Source organism: Prionailurus viverrinus, chromosome B4, assembly GCF_022837055.1.
Source record: "Prionailurus viverrinus isolate Anna chromosome B4, UM_Priviv_1.0, whole genome shotgun sequence".
NCBI lineage: Eukaryota > Metazoa > Chordata > Mammalia > Carnivora > Felidae > Prionailurus > Prionailurus viverrinus.
In genome coordinates this window covers 138,876,511-138,894,981 of record NC_062567.1, presented here as the reverse complement: position 1 = coordinate 138,894,981, position 18,471 = coordinate 138,876,511, and the positions used below count along the sequence as shown (strand labels likewise).

The window sequence follows — 18,471 nt, the reverse complement described above, 5'->3', positions numbered from 1 at the left end:
ACATGAGGCCTCGGAGAGGCCACCCCACTTCCCCCCGGCCCTTTCCAGCCCTGCCAGCCCCCTAGCCAGGAAGGCAGCCTTTGGCTCTACTGGCCACAAGGATGTGCACATCAAAACAGGAGCACGTGATTGGAATTAACTTCCTTGATTGTCACCTCTGAAATCTTTGTGTTTTGTTTTCTCTTAGTGTTTTCCAAGCGCCATTGCCAGTCACGTCACAGCTGAGTGTCCAAGCAAGTGTCTGGTAAGTGAGGCCCTGTCCCCAGGTACCAGGGACCTGCTGTGCGCTGCTAGGGCCTGGCTCACCCCTTCCCGGGCTGCCATGTGACAGGGCTCTCCCCCACGGTGATAGGGCTGCAGGGCTGAGCCTGAGAGGGTGCCGAGCCAGGGGCGGCCTGGCGAGGGCTGTGTGGCACTCTGAGGGCTGGAAGTGAGCACATCTGGTGTGAAAGTCAGGAGAGTCCTGTGACTCAGCATAGGAAGGATGACACCTGGTCCTTCCGGCCCATCCTGAGTCTTGTCAGGTCTGTTGTTTGACAGTGACACCTGAGTTCGTGCTTTATCAGCACCTGCACTCGGCTGTTCGGCCTCCGATGTGGGTGGGGTTTTAAAGGAACAGGGTTTAGGGCAGTGGGAAGGCCGGCCGTTCGTTTGTGTTGCTCTTTGAACAGAGTGGTTAGTTGTGCTCGAGGCAGGGGATCTGGTGGGACACAAGCCACGCGTGGAGCTCATGGTGACCGAGTGCAGAGAGCCTGGCGAGGGCCACGTCCACCCTCCCTTCACGTTGTGGCAGACGTCCACCCCTGCCTGTGCAGACAGCAGCTCCCAGGCCCCTCGGGCCGGCCAGACCCGCGTTCTCACCTGCTTCCCGTCAGGTGGAGGTGCTGATTGCCATCTGCAGCCTCACGTCCCCGCTGCTGTTCACTGCCTCTGGGTACCTGTCGTTCAGCATCATGAGAATCCTGGAGATCTTCAAAGACTACCCGCCAGCCATCAAGGTATGCGTTGTTCTGTCAGAACCCTGTGGGAACCTGGTGTTGCTGCCAGAGGCTGTGTGGGAGGAGAGTCTCGAGGGACAGGTGGCCCGCGTGAGCGTCTGACCTGCGTGCAGCTGCTTCTGCATGTGGCACGAGGCCACGTCTAATTTGCTTCTCTGCGCGGACAGCCAGGTGTCTGCACTCCCTTCTCTGATGCCCATGCAGTCTTGTTCCGTGCAGGCTGCCTCTTCTTCTAACTTCGGGCGATTCTGCCTGGTCTCAGGCGGCCCTGCGTCCCACCTAGACACCCCTCCTTCATGATGCTGTTGGATTTTCTCAGCCCTTCTTCCTTCCGTTCTCACTTTGGAAGCTATCCTTCATCCAGTTGTATGAGAGACCTTGTTGGAATTTCTGTTGGAATCACAAGTTTATAGATAAACGTGAGGAGAGTTGGGTCTCTTTGCACATACAGCGTGCCTCTAACTAGAACTTGTCTGGGGTCTCTCAGCACTTCATTGTCTCCACAGGCTCAGACACACGTCACTAGGCTGGTTTCTTAGATGCCTTACGTTGTCACCAGCACGCGTGGTATTTGCTCCCAGGTGTTTTTCGTGGGCCATTTCCAATGTACAGAAAAGTTAGAGAACACCACAGTAAACACCAGGATTCTAAGTGCTTTATGTGTTGTGTGTACATGTGTGTTCATACTGACGGGTGGGACCATTTCTCGGGAGCATCTGAAAGTGAGTGGCAGGTGTGGGACAGCAGGACCCTTTACCTTAAATACTTTAACTTTTCTAGAAGGACTGCCTCTTACGCATAATCCCACCACGGCATGTGAGAGGCCCAAAATCATGCAGTGTCACGTTCAGTGTTCACAGACCGTCCCAAGAATGTGCCTCATAGGCTGAAGCTCGCAGAGCAGGACCCGCTGAGGGGCACAACTTGCCGTCGAGTCTCCCTTGAGTCCGGACAGTCCCCACCTTTTCCCCTGTGGCCCTGATAGTTTGGAGTCCTGGCCAGTGGTCTGGGAGAAGGTCCCACGTGTGGATCTGTTTCCTGTGACACCAGTGGGAGTGAGGCCAAGAGCACGTGCTGTCACCTCCCGCCTGGTTGGGCGGCAGCCGCCAGAGTGTTCTTGGTGGTGGTGGAGGGTGGGGGCTTTCACAGGAGGGAGACAGCCATGGTGTCAGCCGGACACCTGCGGGTGCCTTGTCCCCACACCTTGTGTGGGGCCGGCCCTGGCGGCTGGCCCCGGCCTGAGCGCTTGTGTCACACCTAGGGGTGAAGAGAGGTGATAGACGCCCAGCTCTCCTGTCCCTCTTCCCTTCCGAGCACCGCCAAGGACTCACGGGTTTTTGTTATCTGCACAGTGCTGCTGTCATTATTCTCTGATGCTCATGTTGGCCCAGCTGTGGCCGGAGGGAGCACCTTGCAGCCCGGTGCTCCCTGCAGTAACCCATCAGCCTCTCCTTGCAGACGTGGGGGGTGACCCAGGCTCACCTCATCCTGCCTCGCCCCAGACCCATGCAGGCCCCTCAGAGGGAGGCGTACATAGACATCAAGATCTGAGGGCTGCGTGTGCTCATTCAGACGGGGGCATCATTGCTTCTCAGCCTCCGTCAAGATCCTGAATTGATATTGTATTTCCAGTTCAGAATCACACGCTGGATTTTTTGTTGTTGTTGTGAACTTCTGTTGTTTTGTATTAGTATTCTTTTTACTCCAAAATCTCGTTTCCTGATAATATTGAGGGGGTAGCTATTATTTTATCTTGTATGTAAAAATTGTCACAATTGCACCACCAATGTTACCACCAGCAGCACACCTGCCGAGTGAGTTTACAGCTCGCTTTCACCCCACTCAGGAGAGAAACAGCCCCCTTTCTGCGTGTGTTTGTAGTATTGATTCGATACGTGGTCGACTTCAGTATTTTCTGTTCGCATTCTTCACATCGAGGACAGGAGCTTTTCTGTGTCCTTTAATTATACACGCACATTGTGACGCCACACAGTTTTCCCAGCCTGTCCCCAAAGGGTGGAGACGGATTGCTCCCAGTTTCTGCTGTTGTTACGAATAACTCAGTGCCCACGCCTGGTTTGGAGTCTGTGTGGTGCGACATTAGGACAGTGAGCTCGGAGAGGGGTTGCTGGGCCAGAGGGCAGACACATCTCTGGTCTGGGGAAATGGTGACGAGTCCCCCTCACGGGAGGCCCTATTTTCCGTCCCACCGCCGGTACGAGCACCAGCCCAGCACAGAGTGTTTTCACCCAGTGTTGTCACGTGGGTGAGCCAGCGTGCCTGGTGGGGCTGCAGTGTGCGTGTCTCTGGACACGAGACTCTGGGCCTTTGTGCCTGGTGGTTTTGGCATTTCTTTTCCAGTAAGCTCTGTCCTGTCTTTTGCTCACTGTCTAGTGGACTTTGAGCTTCACCAGTATTTGGGTGTCTCCTCTGTAACAGAAGATTTGGATAGTGGCTCCCACGGGCCAGCTGGTTTTCGTTCCACTCGTGATTTTTGTCGTGAGGAAGGTTTTTGTTTGTTTGTTCTTTGTGGTCAGATTTATCAACATATTTATTTGTTGCTTTGGGATTTTAAGCCGCAACGAGAAAGGCTACTACTTGATTTTGGCTCAGGTCACGATCTCACGGTGTGCGGGATTGAGCCTCAGTGCAGAGCCCACTTAGGATTCTCTGTCTCCCTCTCTCTGCCCCTCCCCTGCTCGCTCTCACTCTCTGTCTCAAAATAAGTAAACATTAAAAAAGAAAAAGACGACTACTTGTGTGTCCAGTGGGAGTTTATCCTGGAGCATAAGGAACTCGCCTTTCCTCTTCGGGGCTTCGAACACCCGTCGTTTTCCTCGTCATCTGAGATGCTGCCCGTATCGCACGTGAAGCTTCTGTCTGTGTCTGCACCTGTCGTTCTCCTACATCTGCTGTCTGGTGCCGCCCTGTCCCGATTATGGAAGCTTTCGAACAGGCTTCGCCAGCTGGCGGGCTGGATGCCCAGTTCCTGATCACTCTGCTCTTCAGGGTCACCTCACTTTTGTTGCGTGTTTTTTATGTAAGTTTTAGAATCAACTTCCCTGGCTCCAGAAAACAGTGGGTTTTGTTGTTGTTTTTTTTCAAATGGGGCTTGTGGCTAAACTTCTACATTAGCTTGAGGAGAGGTGTTTCTGTTCCCTCCCTCCCTCCCTCTCTCTCAACAGTGACACAGTATGGAGCCGGGGGTTTTGTGTTATCATTTGGTTGCTTTGTGTCTCTGCCGAAGGATGCCTGCAACTGGGAGGGCTGGGTGCTCACTGGACCCTTTGCTCGCCAAGGCTCCCCCACGCCCCCATCACCCCCTCTGACCCCCGGCACTCCTCAGCCCCCTTCCCTCCAACAGCTGCCAGCCCGAGCTCCAAGAGAATCTGCTGATGGTGTCTGTGCACCAGTGCCCAGGGGCCCCGTCTCCGGCTCAGAGCCCTCGTAACCGGTCACTTCACCCCATACGGACACCCTCTGTGTCACCGGCTCTATTGGTGGTGGTTACAGGATGTGGGAGACTTGACTGTGAGCCCCCGGGCTACCCACAGGGCTCCGCTGCTTGTGGGCCATTTTTATGGCATCTGTTAAACCCAGGATGACAACTTACAGAATTGATTTCTTTGACTCCCACTCACAAGACAGAATGATTACTGCTCAGGTTCCTGATATCAGCAGAAGTGTACGTACCTTGAAAACCTGAAATCGATTCACACCAACTCACTCAAGTGCTCTAGGAAGGTCCTGGGGAGAAGGGGGGTGTGTGGGAGGAGGGGAGCTGCCTGGGCTGGAGGGCGTGGCGTCTCCGGTGCAGGTGGCAGGCCCGGGTGGCTGAGAGCCAGGGGCCGGGGCGGGCCGTGAGCTCACCGCCTTGTCTCCCACCAGCAATCCTACGACGTGCTGAGGTTGCTTCTGATGCTGCAGCTGCTGCTGCAAGCCGGCCTCAACACTGGCACCGTCATCCAGTGCGTGAGCTTCAAGCTGGGCGCGTCCTGGGATGCTGCGCAGACCGGCCAGCAGGAGCGCCCAGCAGGGGAGGTGAGTGGCCTTCAACACGGTGATCTCCCCGTCCTTGTGGGGTGGCCCTAAACACAGATCCAGTCCTGAAAACAGTATAGACTGAATGCCTTCAGTTTTACTCCTGCAAACATGGATAGGAAGCTGGCCAGGATCCCCAGAAGCCACAGAAGTTCCTTCTCTGGCCCCTCTCAGGGGCGCGGCTCTGATGGGAAGGGGTGCCCACTGAGCTCCCTGTAGATGTGGCCTCAGTGACCTCTGGTCCGGCAGGCTCTGGAGGGTCATGCGACCCCCTCTGCCAGTCTCCAGGCCACCGGGTCTTGCCCACCCCCCACAGTTGGAGGGCTGAGGGGGCCAGGGTCTCCTCCCCAGGAGCTGCTGGCCCAGAGGTGTTTACGCTGTGTACTGGGGAAGCTGCCACAGGGTCCACAAGGGACGCCGTGGGTGGACCAGACCCTCCTCCCACCTGGTACTACCAACCACGGGGCCTTTGTGCGAGTGTGCCTGTGTTCCCGCCGTCAGCTCTTCCTCAGCAACCCTGGCCTTCATCCTCTCCTGCGCTTTCCTTCATTGAAACCTGCAGATGGGGTCATTTCCTTGTTTTTACCAGTTAGGCTGGATCTCCTGTGGGGATGGCTTGGCCCCCAGGCCCTTTGAGAGACCCACCTGGTTCTTTGTGGGGGCACCAAGTCTGGTGAATGCGTGTTCCCACCGGGTTCCAGAACAGAAGGTTCTAGAGGCTCTGGGGCCTGCAGCTGCCCTCCCTGTTTCTGGAGGTGTTTGGTCACCTTTGCCTCAAGTGCCCTCCTTCCCTGGGTGTCCCACCCCCGATGGTGCCTGCATACACGCAGGGCCGGACCCGGGGCCTTCTGTGTGGGGGCACCCGTCCCTTAGATCAATGGCACCATCTGTGGTTATGTTTTGGGCACCCACTGTATGTAGTTGCTTGCTCTGCCCGATGCTGGGACGCAGGCCACGTCCCGTCAGCTGTCAGGCAGGTGCTCACCCCATGGCAGCCTGCCCCCCCCGCCTCCCCCCCCACAGCCCACCCCTGCCCAGGCTGTGTTTCTGCGGGGACCGGGACAGAGGGGCTGGTCTGTGGGAGGGTAGAGGAACGGGGGCCCCCGTGTCCCCTCGGGGCTCCAGGGCTGTTTCCTGTCCTTTTTTCACAGGGTGAGAAAAGCTCTCCAGTTAACAGAGCTTTCCCACCTGCCTCCTGCACTCGGGTGGCCCCCGGAAGAAATAACACTTTGCTTGTTTGGCCACAGGTGTCCAGAAGCCCCCTGAAGGAGTTCGACAAGGAGAAAGCGTGGAGGGCCGTCGTGGTGCAGATGGCCCAGTGACCGTGGGGCGGGGAGACCGAGGCAGGAGCAGGGCCCCTGCCTGGCTAGTTGTCTTGAAGCTACCACTTTCTAATTTGCCCTTCACCTTCGTCCAGGCCAGGCTGCAAGGTGGAGTCTTCATTTCTTTTAGTAGTTTAGTTGTTAAATAGGCAAGTGTTGACCATTTTGTGCTTAGGAGTCTTTCAGTTCCTCACCCCCAAGGCGCCACCACACGCACCGTGGTGTGGGGCTCTCAGGTGAGGAAGGGGCTTGTGCTGGAGCCAGACCCTCCCGGCACCGACGCCTAGGCAGGCCTTGCACGTGCGGCCAGCCGCCCGTCTGCTCCTCCTTCACCTCGCTGGCTTCCCGGGCCCATGCTTGTCGAGCACTTACCTTAAGCAGTCGACAGCCAGGCTGTGGACGGCCCCACGTGGGTCTTACCGACTCGGGCGTTTCTCTCTGGAGACGTGTCTGCCAAGTACCGTCTCTGACCACGGAGCAGAGCTGTGTGGGGAGCCCCTTCTCCGCAGGACCGTGGTCACAGGCAGCCCCCACACCCACGGCTGTGCCTGTGTGGCGCTCACGTGCCCGAACTTCTGCCTTCTGTCTTAGACCGAGCCGTTCCAGAAGGACCCTGCCCACTCACTGGTGCCGGTGATGTCCATGTCATGCGTGGTATGCAGAGCCCAGGTCAGCAGGGGCTGTCTGCACTTGTGCTGGGTGGTACCCAGCTCCTGAGCCCCTTTGTCAACACCCACACTAAGAGTGACCCTGGCCACTGTGACAGCTCAGTGTTCTTTGGGGTGGGGCCAAAGGTAGAAACTTGGGCCACGTTTCTGAGTCTCGTAGGCTTTGGTGATGTGCAGGTGGGGCTGGGCCCCCTACCTCCTCTCATGGGTTCTGCTGGCACTCCCATTACCATTCTCAAGACGTGAGACAGATGCCCCCCAGAACCCTCATGGGGGTCATCACTGGGCATTCTCCAGCTCCCTCCATTTCCTGACCTCACTTACCTGAGGTCCAGCCCAGGCCACGGGTCTCTTCCATCTGTCACTGCCCCTCCTGCCAGACAGCGAAGACGGTTTGGGTGTGAGAATAACATTTGCTTCAGTTAAAATCACCGCCAAGAATTGTGTGCTGTCTCCTTGTCCCCTGAGTATACCTGGAATTTTCTGGAAGAACGATTAGCTTTTCTCAGTTGACATGGGCACTGGTAAGTCTCCAGTGGGCGGGGAGCACCTTCTGAAAATGGAAACGTTCATGGTTTCAGGAACTGTCTTGGGGCCAGTATCTGCATTCACAAGGCTGCACGTGCAAGTGGTTGTGTCTGTCTGGTTCACGTGAGGAGCTCAGCGGTTGTGCGGGAAGGTGCTGACGTTTGCTCTTTCCTGTAGCTTGTTAGTGAGGATTGGTGGGGGCTGACTGGGTATAGACCTGGGGCGGGGTGGGATTCAGGATCCTCCCCGGTTTCTCATTGCTCAGCCCGAGTGACTGGCTGCCAGGGTGTCTTCACAGCATTCACGGCAGGTTGGGTCGGGAAGAAGGCAGGAGAGACATGGGAAAGGGGGAGAGTGCCAGCCAAGGAGGCATTGTCCTCAGCCAGCCAGCCCCTGTCTGCTGTCCTTGGCCATGTCCCCAAATAAGCAAGAGCAGGGGAGATGGCTCTTTCCTGCACACATGCAGGCCCCCCCCCCCCGCCACAGTCGAGGTCACCTCCCCTTCCTACAGCTCCCAGGCGAGGAGGCCAGCGGGGGGATCTGCTCAGGAGCCTGGGACGGGAGCCACGGAGACAGCACAGGCCACTCTGATATTTCCTTGGATGTCCCAGAAGTCTGAGTCTTAGAGCTGGAATTAGGCACCTAGGGCTTGGTACTGGCTTGCACTTTATTTCAGATAGAGCTTGAGAAATCCAGACAAATGGGGTTTTAAAAATGTACGATTCTTTTTCTGTCAATTTACATTTGTTTGATATAGTTTAATGACTCCTGAATAAATGCTAACATGTAAACGTGGCCTATGTTATTTTGAGTCCCTTAGGGATCTCTTTGTCCAGGGCTTGAACTGAGAGGAAAGTATAGGAGGGCTGGTGGAGGTGAGGGCCGCTTTTTAATTTGTCCGTGATTTATGTAATCCCTGAGGCCAGGTGGAGGTGGAGACCCCTGAGAGCCTAGTGGCTGGAGTGGTGAAGACTGGGAAGGGGCGCAGAGACCCCTCCCCACCCAGGGGAACTGCCGGCCGGCACTGAGTTGGCCAGAGCTAATGCAAAATGGGAGCAGAACCTCACTTTTGGGTTATCCTGGGAAGTTAAGTGCAAAGTAAAGAAGCTTTAAAACCAAAAAAAGATGATGTTTCAGAAATTTCCTGCCAGCAAAGACCATTGATTGGGTGGGTGGGTCTTTCCTAACCCCCCCTCCCTCCATAAAGGCGGGAGGAAGGAGGACACGGAAGGCTGTGGAGGGATTGGGTGGCGTGGGATACTGGGCGCACTTGGAGCACGTGGGGTGACGGCACAGGCCTCCACGAGTGAACCTGGGGACACCAAGGCCACCTCAGGCTCTTCTGCGGGATGGAGAAGCCGTGCTGACCACCCCGATTCCCCACAGCCCAGGAAGGGACAGCCAGTGTGCAGCCCCCCAGCCCTGCGTGTCCACCCTGGGGACTATGATCTCCACCTCTGCTCCCCAAGCGCGGGCCTCTAGGGCCAACGGGAGTGAGGGTCCGAGGGAGACCTGGGGTGGGGTCCAGGGCCGGTTGTGACTCTTTCGAGTCTTTATGACTTGGGGGGCCTCTGATTGCCAGGGCGGGTCTGTGTGACCCCGACAACCCGCGCCGGGCGGGGCCGCGTGACCCCGAGCGGGGGCGGCGCGGCCACTCCTCCCCGTGGACACCATGGCCCGGCGCCCCGGCCCCCGCCCCTGCGCCTCGGACCGCAGCCCGGGCCTCGGTCCCAGCGCGCGCGCCACTGACCGCGGCCCGCGGGGATCAGCGCGCCGCCGTCCGCGCCAACCCCGCCGCAGCTGCTCCCGGCGCCCCCTGCCGCCCGCGCGCCCGCGCAGCCCCACGCCCCGCGCCGGCCGCCGCGCCGCGCCCCCAGGGCCCCGCGGGCCGACCACCCTAAGCGCCGGGGTTGCACAATGCGCCGCACCGCCCCGGCCCGTTGCCCCGGGCAACCGCGGGACGCCGGGCGGCGCGGCGGGGGGCGGGGGCGCGGCTTGCGCCACCGGGTCGGTCCCGGGTGAGCACGCGGCCCCCTCCGCGCGGAATCCCGACCTGTGCCCCCGCGGATGCCAGACAGGACCCCGTGCCCCGCCCCACTTGCCCTTGCAATCCCTGACCCGCCCTCCCCCGTCCCGGGACTCCAGACCACCCCCCCCCCCCGCCCCCAGGATTCTAGACACCCCCGTCGGAACCCCAGAACGACTCTGCCGTGGAACGCCAGACCTTCCACCCCACCCCAGACCTACCCACCACCCCTCCACCTGTCCACGCTGCCCTCGGGAGCCCAGACCTGATACCCAACCCCTCGGCCCGCCCTCCCGCTCCCCTTGGAGCTCCAGCCTTGCCCACCCCTTCAGTCCTCGGGAGCCCAGACCCACCCCGGAAGTCTAGACTTGCCCCCCCCCCCCCGGGGACCCCGACCTGCCCTTACAAATCTAGACTTACCCCGTCCCCCTCTCCCCCCCGAGACCGGCCCGACGCTACACCTTCCCTCCCCTCAACCTGGCTTCAGAGCCCAGGCTCAGGCTCGCCCCGCCCCGCGGGGATGCCCTCCCTGAAGCCCCCTCTCCTTGCAGGGGCGCGAGCGGACGCGAGGAGGGGAGAGCTGCCGGAGACCGGAATGGAGCCCGGCGAAACCAGGAGGCTCTCATCCGCCTCCCTGGAAGGAGACCAGAGAGAAGAAAATAGTCAGTGTCGTGCTCGCCCCCTTCTGGCCGCCCGCGGTTTAAGGCGCGAACGGGGTGGGGGCAAAGGGCTCAGGCGCAAAGCGCAGGGCGCTGTGTGGACTAAGGGCGTCCAGGGGCATGAAGCTCCGAGAGGGCGGTCGGGGAGACGGGCCGCAGAGAGTGTGATGGGGACCCACCTTCCCCGGACCCCTCCTCCGCCTCCCTGCCCCCTCCACCCCTGCTCCAGACCCCCCCTCATCTTCCAGCCCCCTGCCCTCCACCTTGCTGCCCTCCAAACTGGCCGACCTCAGAGCTCCTCTTGGGAAACTGGTGCAAAGTCCAACGCTCACGTTGAGGCGCTGTCCTGGAGGACTGAGTAGTGGCGAGCCCTTTCCTGGGCCCGAGTGAATCCCTGTGCATGTGCTCGTTCCTGTTGGTAAATGTCTCGGGGTGGAACCCCTGCGTCCAGGCCCGTGTGTAGCTTTATGTTAACCCGCCGGGGAGAAGAGGCCAAGTGGCTCCACATCCAGGCCAGTAATAGGTATTGTCCTGTTCATTTTGGACATTGGGTGGGTGTGTAATGGCACCTCACCGTGGTTTCAATTTTACCCTCCCAAAGAGGGTCAAGCTCAATTTTACATCTCCCAAAGAGATGTCAGGCTCTTTTCATGTGCTTGCTCGCCATCTGGGGCTCTTTTGTGGAGTGCCTTTTCCAGTTTTTTGGCCGTTATTAGATTGGGCTGTGGGTCTTATTGAGTTGTAGGAATGCCTCGTCTATTCAGGATACCAGTTCTTTCTCAGATAGACATAAATACTTTCTGGTAGCCCGTGGCTGGTGTTTTCAGCCACTTGATTACTTTTGAGAATCAGAACCTCTTAATTGTAAGGAAGTGTAACTGTCGATCTTTTCTTCTATAGTTAGTGGTTTTTGAATCTTACTAGGAAATCTGTACTCACTCCATTGTCCAGAAAATAGCATCCCATGTTTTCCTTTAGAAACTTTATAATGTTACATTTCACCTCTGTCTCCACAATTCATAGGGATTCACTATATTGTATGGAGTGAGGTAAGGGTCAGAGGGCAAATGTTCACTCTTCCCCCATATGACTATCTAATTGACCCAGTTTGTGCCCTGTAAACAATGTCATCTTTGTGGAAAATCAGACATAGTCCTACTTTTTGTTTTCCATTCTGTTTCATTGATCTCTCTGCCTATCCTGAGTCCATACTACCCTGTTTTAATTCCAGTAGCTTCATAATAAGTCATAATATTTTATAGTATGACCTCATCATTCAAGACTTGTTAAGGTTTTCTTAGACTTGGCATCACCATGTAAGTTTTAGAATTAAATTGTTAATTTAACCCCCACCCCCTACACACACACACACACACACACACACACACACACACACACACAAATCCTGCTAGGATTTAATTTTGGTTACAATGAATCTATGGATCAATCTGGGTGAAAATTAACATTTTATCAATATTGAGTCTTCCAACCCAAGAACATTTAGTTCTTTAATTCTTATCAATAGTATTTTGTAGTCGTTAGGGTACAGGAATGGAAGACCTCTTGTGTTAAATTTACTCCTAGATACTTGATGTTTTTTTAGAGATCACATTATTGAGTTTCATTTTCTAATTGTTCCCAGTATATAGAAACACAATTAACTCTGATATACTGACTTTGCATTTGGTGACTTTGCTTACTAATTCTAATAGTTAGTAGATTCATTTAGATTTCTTAGGTATACAATCATCATCTACAAATCTTTTCAGTCTTTATACCTTTTATTTCCTTTTCTTGCATTATTGCATTGGCTAGTACTTTCAGTATGATGTTGAATAGAAGTAATATACTGGACGTCTTTTTTTTTTCCCCACACTGAGGGGAAAAGTGCTCAGTATTTCACCACGAAGTATGATGTTGCTACAAACTTTAAAGGAATTTCCCTTTTATTCCTGGCTTACTGAGAATTTTTAAATGAAGAATTATTACATGTGATAAAATGAATAGTTATTACATTTTATCACATGATTTCTTCATCTGTTTAGATGATGATATGTTTTTTTTCTTTTAGTCTGTTAATGTGGTAGATTATGTTGATGAATTTTCAAATATAAACCAACTTTGTATTCCTGGAATAAACTTCACGTGGTCGTGTATTTTATATGTCACTGGATTTGATGTACAAATTCTTAAGACTTATATGCCTATTTTTATTAATGAGATTGGGTGTACTATTCTTTTCTTGTAATGTCCTTGTTAGGTTTTGGTGTTAAATTTATGACCACCTAAAAAGAGTTGAAAGGGTTTCTTATTTCCCTAGTCAATGAAATGGCTTATATAAGGTATTTCACCTCCAAATGTTTGGAAAGATTGATCTGTGATGCCATATAGACCTGGAGTTCTCATTGTAGGAAACTTTTTAATTATGGAATTAATTTCTTTACCAGAAATAAGCTTACCTGGATTTCCCATTTTATGTCAGTTTTGATAAAGCTCTATTTTTCAAGGAAAATGTTTATTTCATATGAACTGTCAAATTATTGGCATGGGGATGTTTATAATATCTTATTATCATTTTAATATCTGTACAATAAGTAATGATGTCCCCTTTTTAATTCTTGATATTGATAATTTGTGTTTTCTTTTTTCTTGAGCTATTTAGATATTTGTCAATTTAAAAATTGTTTCAAAGATCCAACTTTTGGTTTATTAATAATTTTCTCTAGGGCACTTTGGTTTTTTGTTTAATTGAATTCTGCTCTTATCTTCATTATTTCTGTCTTCGTTCTTTTTGTTTAATTGTCCTCTTGCTAGCCTCTTGGGATGGTAGATTAGATAGTTTTCAATTTGTTTTCTAATATATGAGTTTAAATTTATAAATTTCTCTCTAATCCCTATTTTAGCTGCATTATAGTGCTTTGAAATGTCATATTTTTATTGTCATTCAACTCAAGTCATTTTTGAGTTTTCACTTCATTTCTCCTTTGGTCTATGTTTAATTTTTAAAGTGTACCACTTAACTTGAACATTTGAGAAAATTCTGGTTACGTTTTGTTATGAATTTCTAGTTTGATTTAAGAGTTTTCAGAGAACTTAATCTATATCATTTCAATCCTTTGAAATTTATTGAGACTCTATGGTCTAGGATGCAAGCTATATTGGAAGACACGTTAAGTGAAGAAAATATGTGTCTCAAGTTGTGGAACATGGTTTCTATGTACATCATTTAAGTGCAGCTGGTTAATCATGATGTTCAAACCTGCTACAGTCTACTGATTCTTTGTTTAATCTTTCATTTACTGAGAAGTAGGTCCAATATCAATATGATTGTGGATTTTCTATGTCTTTTTTTTAGCCTTGCCTACTTATATTTTTATATACAGTGAAGTTTATGCCCATTTGGAACTTTTATTTCTTCCTGACAAATTGATCCTCTTGATATTAGAGACCATCTCTCTTTTGTTTTTAATAATGATTTTATTAAGTTTTCTTATTATTGATAAGTAAACAGTATGTATCTAAATACTTACTAAGTGTCTCTAGAAATGACATTTTTTACATAACTAAACTCTTTTTTCCCATCTGATAAGATGGACAATAATTCCTTAATAAAATCCAATGCCCAGAATATATTTGTATTTCCCCAGCAAGTCCCAGAGCTGGTTTGTTCAAATCAGGATCTGGTCAAGGGCCACCCACTGCAGTAGGCAGTCCTGTCTCTCAACTATCTCTTACCCTTCTCTTGCCTTGTGCTTTCAAGAGCTAGACTTACTGATGAGAATAGCCTCTTGTTGTGTAGACAGTCCTACCTTTGGGACTTGTCCGGCTGTTGCCGCATGGTGGTCTCCTCTCCTCCTCTGTCGCCGGCATGACCCTTGTGATCTGGAGATGAGCTCCGGAGGCTTGATGAGATTTGGGTTGAGTATTTTGTCAAGGCTCCTTTGGGGGTGGCGCTGTGCCCCTGATTTGCCCACCGTGTCTGGCTGCCCCGTCAGCAGTGCCCCCACCAGTCACTGGAGCAGTGCCGTCTGCACCCCTCCCTCGTACAGCAGTCTTCCTCGAGGCCACAGGAGGGGTGGTGCTATGGCACCTGGTGACTGTCCACATCCCCTGTGTGGAGTGGCGGGGGGGGGGGTTCCCTAGCGAATCCCTCTGAGGTGGGACTGGGCCGAGGTCTCCTGGATCAGTGCCTGCAGAGTCCTGAGGGAAGGAGGCCTGGGCAGGGGGTAGGAGAGGCACCATGACGATGCTGTAGGCTGTGGCGGCCCCGGCCCCAGCTCTGGCACCCGCTCACCTTCCCCCTGGCTCCAGCTGCCCTTGGTGGCCCTCGCGTGAATGGCCGCTTCTCCGCACCGAGGAGGTGATGAGCTGCGGTCTGTGAGAAGTGCTTCCCTCCCGGGCAGGCCTCCTCGGCCTCCGCGAAGTCCACGTCCTTCCAGAAGGTCTGCTTCGGTGCCTGTTTGTGCCCGGCAGTTATGGGCTCCCAGGGAAGCCGCTGGAATGCCAGGCCTCGCCGACGGCCTCAGGTGAGGGTTCTGTTGTGTCTTTCTCACCTCTGAGAATCTTTCCGGACGTATGCACCATGTCTGGCCAGCCACCATCACGCTTTGTGACGCTCCGGCGGTCCACACTCAGCCCCCTGGCTCTGTGTGCCCCTTCTGCGTCTCTTTGCTGTCCCTCCATCCAGGCTGTAGGTGCGTCAAGATGCCCTGTATCGCCTGGGGCGTCCGGTGGCCCCGACCGGGAATCCCAGCTCTCCTGGGGCTCGGGCCCTCGGGTTCAGGGCCGGGCGTGCTTAGAAACCAAAGGCCGGTGCCACGAGGGCCACTGCCAGGCCGGTCGTGGCTGTCTTAGTCCACCAAGAGCTTGCAGCCTGAAGGGAAATCAGGGCCTGTGAAGACCTTTCCGTGTCTGTTGGGACGGCATTTACGATTTTCCTTCCCCGCTTCACTTGGTGAATCAGGGTTTGCTTTTCTCGTGCAGCCTTGAGACTGCATGGCCATGGCCGTGACGTAGTGACTGTTCTCTGCATCGCTGGGTGCCGTTTGCTCCTCGTTTGTGTATGATTCTGTCGTCCGTGGTTTGAGTCACACTGGCCTGGAACACGCTGGCCTCGCAAAACAAGTAAGGCATGGCCACGCTTTTTCTCCTCTCGAAACGAGTTGTACAAGATTAAGTGTTGGGTAGCATTCACCCATGAAGCCATGAGCCCTGGAGTTTTACTTATGGGAAGGTTTTTAATTACATTTTTATGCCTTTTCTCTTTTTTTATTAGTTGATCTCACCAGTTGTTTATTAATTTTGTTAGTTTTAAACCTTTGGCTTAAGCCTCTTTATTGGATTAAAAAAATTTTTTTAATCCTTATTTTATTTTTGAGAGAGAGAGAGAGAGAAAGAGAGAGAGAGAGAGAGAGAGAGAGAGTGGACAGGGGAGGGGCAGAGAGAGAGGGAGACACAGAATCCAAAGCAGGCTCCAGGCTCCGAGCCGTCAGCACAGAGCCCGACGCGGGGCTCGAACTTACGAACCACGAGATCATGACCTGAGCCCAAGTCAGATGCTTAACCAGCTGAGCCACCCAGTCGCCCCCATCCTCTTTATTGGATTTAAAAAAATAATTTATTAACGTCTCCTTTCTATTCATTTTCTTGTAATATCTTTGGGCTTAAACTTAGCATTCCTTCTAAGGTCTTCAGATGGATGCTTTTAACTCATTGCTTTTAGCTTTTATTACTTTTGAATATATGCACCTGCAGCTAAACATGTCTGTAAATACGACCTAACTTCAGCCCACGAGGTTTGATACTTGGTGTTCTAGTTACCATTTGGCAACAACCATGCAGCCCTTTCCCCCCTGCCTCCCCGACACGTGCGTATTAGGATCTGTGTGTTAAACGCGCAGGAGTTTTCTGGGACATTCTGTTCTGTCGCTGACTCCTCAGTTCATCGCTCTGTGGCCAGAGGACAAACCAGAGCCTCTCTACGGTCTATTTTAACCCACGCTCCCTGCATCCTGGAGGTCGCGTGCGTGGCTGCTGTTGAGCGGGGGCCCCGCGTGTGTTCACGAGGCGCTGTCCTGAAGATCTTAGTCCTCACTGCCTCTGGCTTGAGTTTCTGTCAGTTCCTGGCGGCTGTGCCTGCACGACGTGTGCCCGTGGCTTCCGTGGCTTCCGTGGCTTCCGTGGCTTCCGTTTCTTGTCTGTCGTTCTGCTGAGCCTGGCGTCGCGCATTCCAAGGCGATGCTGTTGGACTGTTGGTGCCACGGGCAGTTTCCTCGTGCCCTCCCCCTCCCCCCCACTCCCTCCCCTGTTCTGGCTTTTGTCTCCATGGGTTAATCTTGCTCCGGAACTTCACGTAGACGGAAGACCACTCATTGTCACCTTTTGGGTCGGGCTTCGTCTGATAGACACATTGTGAATATTTTTCCCCCGATCCGTGCTTTCTATCTTTCCATTTCCTTAACACAGCCGAACGTTTTCACTTCACCAATTTCAACTTTTACAGTTAGTGCTTTCTGTGTACCTCTCAGGGATTTTTGCCTGACCCAGGGCGGTGCTTTCTGCCAGACGCTTTGTGCCCAGCATTCACACTGAGGCCCGTGATCGACTTCAAATTAATTGTGTGTGTTGTCAGGTGGGGTTGGGATTTGCTTTCTCCACGTGGACGTGTAGTTGTTAGAACAGCATCCCCACCGAATGGCTCTGCTGCTTTTGTCTGTACTGATGGGCCTCGTGGCTCCACAGGGCGAAGGATGGGGGGTGGGGGGTGGGTGGATGTCTGCTGCTGGCTAGCCCTGCCTCCGATGCTCCTGGGATATCCAGGCACCAGGCGTCCAGGAGGGGTCAGGAGGCCGGGTGGTCTGCATGGAAGGCACACATTCCAGGGGCCTGGGGACACTGGAATTTAAAGCCACCAGACAGGATGAGATGGCCCAGGGAGTGGGTAGGGACAGTACAGCATGGAGTCTGAGGCCCAGGCCTGGGCACCTCCAAGGTTAGGGTGTGGAGAGAGAGGAGGGGCCACAGTGAGGAGGGGAAGGGGGGCCCAGGGGAGTGACCGTGGGACCAGCTTGTGTGTGTGTCCATGGTGGAGCCCAGCAGGTGAGGGTGTGGAGGGAGACTGAAGGCAGGAGTGTGCAGGACGGTGGCCTGCAGAGAGGAAGGTTTTCATTTGAATTTTTAAGGCGTTTGCACTAAAACTGGGTGTGTGCTGATGGGAGTCTGGTGGCCAGAGTCAGGGACAGGAGCAGGGAGGGGCTGGTGGAAGGAAGGGCTGACCTGGACAGGTGGTGGGTGGGGGTGGGGTTAGGGTGAGTTGGGGCCATGGTCTCCAGAAGGAGAGAGGGTGCCCCAGCCAGAGCTGCCCAGAATGCAGCCTGGGGAGGGGCTGAGGACTTGCAGGAGGAGGGTGTGGGGGCCGGGGGTGGGGGGTGGGGGGTGGGGGGAGGCGGGCCGGGAGGAGGGCCACGGGGGTGGGGGTGGGGCTTCTATGATTAGGGCTCCTTCCCAAGTGTCACCTGTGTGCTTTTACCTTTGCCTTGATGCCTGTTTCTCTTCTGCAGAATTAAAACGAGGAATTTCCCAAGACTTGACATCTTCCCCCAAATCAGACAGATACAAAATAGCAAGACAATTAACAGAAAAGGCCATCAAGGTAAAATGCGCTTTGGGGCTGGGGGGGATGGGGCTGGGAGCACCTTTTTTTAAAGTTTCACTGATGTAAGTAAGCTCTACACCCGGAGAGGGGCTCGAACTCACCACCCTGAGATCAAGAGTCCCATGCTCTTCGGACCGGGCGCCCCAAGGCGGGGGTACTTCTTAAACATGGAGATTTACTTAGGAATTTGGAGAGGGACTGGGTCGCCTTTGAGGCCCTCGGCTCCCCTGCTGCCCTCGCCTCCACCAGCCTTGGTTCTGCCCTGGCTCCCCAGTGCCAGCCCCCAGGTGGCTGGGATTGAGGCAACTGCTGGTGACCTTTTGTGGGGGCAGAGGGCTGCCCTCGCTGGGGAAAAGCCTGCGTTCTCTGGCTTTACCCTGCCCAGCTCAGAAGGCTGGCGCATAGGAGCTCCGAGGAGCTCAGTACATCACACACAAAATGTGGTTCCAAAGCGTGAACGCACAGCCCACGTGTGACCGGCTGGGTGCACCGAGTGTGCACAGCCAGACCACAGCCACTGCACTGTGACGGGGCGCCTGCCGCCACCGGCCTGGTCCTGGTGGCCGCCTGGCATG

At 53.9% G+C, this 18,471-nt stretch overlaps 1 protein-coding gene across 10 annotated transcripts in view; it reads left to right on the top strand.

The window, feature by feature from the left end:
• The first annotated feature begins 258 nt into the window (after positions 1-258).
• LOC125170125 (putative interleukin-17 receptor E-like) overlaps positions 259-18,471 on the top strand; it is a 96,356-nt gene continuing 78,143 nt past the window's right edge. For 6 of the 10 annotated variants that reach the window (XM_047866338.1, XM_047866339.1, XM_047866337.1 and 3 more), the window contains exons 1-5: positions 259-998; positions 4,887-5,039; positions 6,287-6,469; positions 10,135-10,245; positions 17,802-17,893. In XM_047866338.1, coding sequence (XP_047722294.1) covers positions 731-998; positions 4,887-5,039; positions 6,287-6,469; positions 10,135-10,245; positions 17,802-17,893 — 807 coding nt within the window. In that variant the 5' untranslated portion in view covers positions 259-730. Of the gene's footprint in view, positions 999-4,886; positions 5,040-6,286; positions 6,470-7,089; positions 7,554-9,543; positions 9,576-10,134; positions 10,246-14,666; positions 14,769-17,801; positions 17,894-18,471 lie in introns of those variants that run through there. The other 4 variants (XM_047866340.1, XM_047866341.1, XM_047866343.1 and 1 more) reach the window with 4 other exon arrangements.